Source organism: Scardinius erythrophthalmus, assembly GCF_964197995.2.
Source record: "Scardinius erythrophthalmus genome assembly, chromosome: 13".
NCBI lineage: Eukaryota > Metazoa > Chordata > Actinopteri > Cypriniformes > Leuciscidae > Scardinius > Scardinius erythrophthalmus.
Window position 1 is genome coordinate 486382 of NC_138233.1, and position 2500 is coordinate 488881.

The 2500-nt window shown below is 43.6% G+C and overlaps 1 protein-coding gene across 2 annotated transcripts in view; it reads left to right on the forward strand.

The window, feature by feature from the left end:
• Positions 1 to 2500, forward strand: part of stx18 (syntaxin 18) — a 23370-nt gene that overhangs the window by 18729 nt on the left and 2141 nt on the right. For both annotated transcript variants that reach the window (XM_081381971.1, XM_081381970.1), the window contains one exon: positions 855 to 935. In XM_081381971.1, the coding sequence (XP_081238097.1) occupies positions 855 to 935 (81 nt within the window). The remainder of the gene's footprint in view (positions 1 to 854; positions 936 to 2500) is intronic.

The following is a 2500-nucleotide window of genomic DNA, read 5'->3' on the forward strand; positions in this document are numbered from 1 at the left end:
CAAAAAAACAAAACAAAACCCTTGACACACTCTACCATTCAGTCTTGTGTTCTGCCACTAATGCCCCTTGCACACTCATCACTGTGACCAGTATACTAACCCTAACCCAGTATACACTGGTGGGCTGGCCTTCCCTTCACACCCGGCGGCTCCATCATTGGTTTCTCTTCAGACAATCCTGGGCAAGACACCTCTCTGTTTGTCTTCTCTTCTTCATGCCGCTCATAACGCCTATCACTCTTTAGTACCCCCCCCCACTTCTACTACCTTTGGACATAAACCCTTCCGCTTTCTACTACAACACACCCTGAAACTTACATCTCTGACCCCAATATCCACCTTTAAGCAGAACCTCCTAAATTACACAGTTGACTCTTGTTCCTGTTGACAATCATGAACCATATTTATACACACATATTTAAGCACTTTATTCTTTTTCTTTTTCTCTTTTCTTTGTTGTCTACTTTTCTTAATTCAATTGCTTGTTCTATGTGTTTGACTATGTACAGTTGTACAGTATGTTCCTATTTACTCCTGTAGCCTCTTGGCCAGGGCATGTTAGTAAATGAGAAGTGGTTCTCAAACAGTTTACCTGGATAAATAAAGGCTAAAAACAAAACAAAAACCCCTACCCGTCGGCCCTCTAGTGTTTATTAATAACTCACTCGTCTGGTTCTGGTTCCGGTTCTGGTTGTGCTTTGACTTTATTTTGCAGTTTTGAATTATTTATGATCATGTTCAGATATTGGCCATCGCAATCATTCTCACCAGCCTAAACATTTCACTTTTAAAACCTTTTGTCTTTCTAACTGTGTGTGTGTGTGTGTGTGTGTGTGTGTGTGTGTGTGTTACAGGAGACTGAGATCGACAGCATTCATGAACTGGTGGTTGGTGCAACAGAGAACGTGAAAGAAGGAAATGAAGATATTAGAGAGGTAAGAACCAATGAACACACACACACACACACACACACACACACACACACACACACACACACACACACACACACATACACACACACACACACACACACACACACACGTTCTCTCTCTCTCTCTCTCTCTCTCTCTCTCTCTCTCTCTCTCTCTCTCTCTCTCTCTCTCTCTCTCTCTCTCTCTCTCTCTCTCTCTCTCTCTCACACTCACACTCACACACACACACACACACACACACACACAGCTTCGATGTACTTTGCCTTACTGAAACCTGGCTTAAACCAAATGATTATTTCGGTCTAAATGAGTCTACTCCATCAGGATACTCCTATAAGCACGAGCCCCGTCTGAATGGTCGTGGCGGCGGTGTTGCAACAATCTATAGAGATTTTCTCAATGTTACTCAGAAAACGGGTTATAAGTTTATTTCATTTGAAGTACTTGTACTAAATGTTACGCTCTTAGATGATAGAAAAACATCCCTATTATCTCTAGCCTTGGCTACCGTATATAGACCGCCTGGGCCTTACGCTGATTTCCTAAAAGAGTTTGCAGATTTTCTCTCGTAGCATTTGTAACCAGCACTATGAGCACCATTCTCTCTGGATCATTGGATATTGTTGCGCCCATTAGATTAAAAAAGGTCAGAGAGAAAAGTAAAGCACCATGGTACAACAGTACTACTCGTGTTCTAAAGAGAGAAACCCGTAATTTAGAGCGTAAATGGAAACAAACTAACTTAGAGGTTTTTAGAATCGCTTGGAAAGACAGTACGTCACGCTATAAAAAGGCCCTAAAAGCGGCCAGGGCTGAGCATCTCCGCAAACTAATAGAAAATAACCAAAACAATCCTAGGTTCTTATTTAACACCGTGGCTAGACTAACAAATAAACAAGCGTCACCTGAACAAAATATCCCGTTACAGTTTAGTAGTAATGATTTCATGAATTTTTTCACTGAGAAAATAGAAAACATCAGATCCACAATTGTAAACGTTCAATCTTCAATCGCGCCTTATAATTCAGCCTCGATTATCACCCCGCAAGAACAATTACAGTGCTTTACAACTATAGCTAAGCAAGGCTGAGCCTGGTTAGTACCTGGATGGGAGACCTCCTGAGAAAAACCAGGTTGCTGCTGGAAGAGGTGTTAGTGAGGCCAGTAGGGGGTGCTCACCCTGTGGTCTGTGTGGGTCCTAACGCCCCAGTGTAGTGACGGGGACACTATACTGTCAAAGAGCACCGTCCTTCGGATGAGACATAAAACCGAGGTCCTGACTCTCTGTGGTCATTAAAAATCCCATGGCATTTCTCGTAAAGAGTAGGGGTGTAACCCCGGTGTCCTGGCCACATTCCACACATTGGCCCTTACCAATCATGGCCTCCTAATAATCCCCTTACATTGAATTGGCTCTATCACTCTCTCTCCTCTCTCCACCTATAGCTGGTGTGTGGTGAGCGCACTGGCGCCGTTGTACTGTGGCTGCCGTCGCATCATCCAAGTGGATGCTGCACACTGGTGGTGGTTGAGGAGAGACCCCTGATATGATTGTAAAGCGCTTTGGG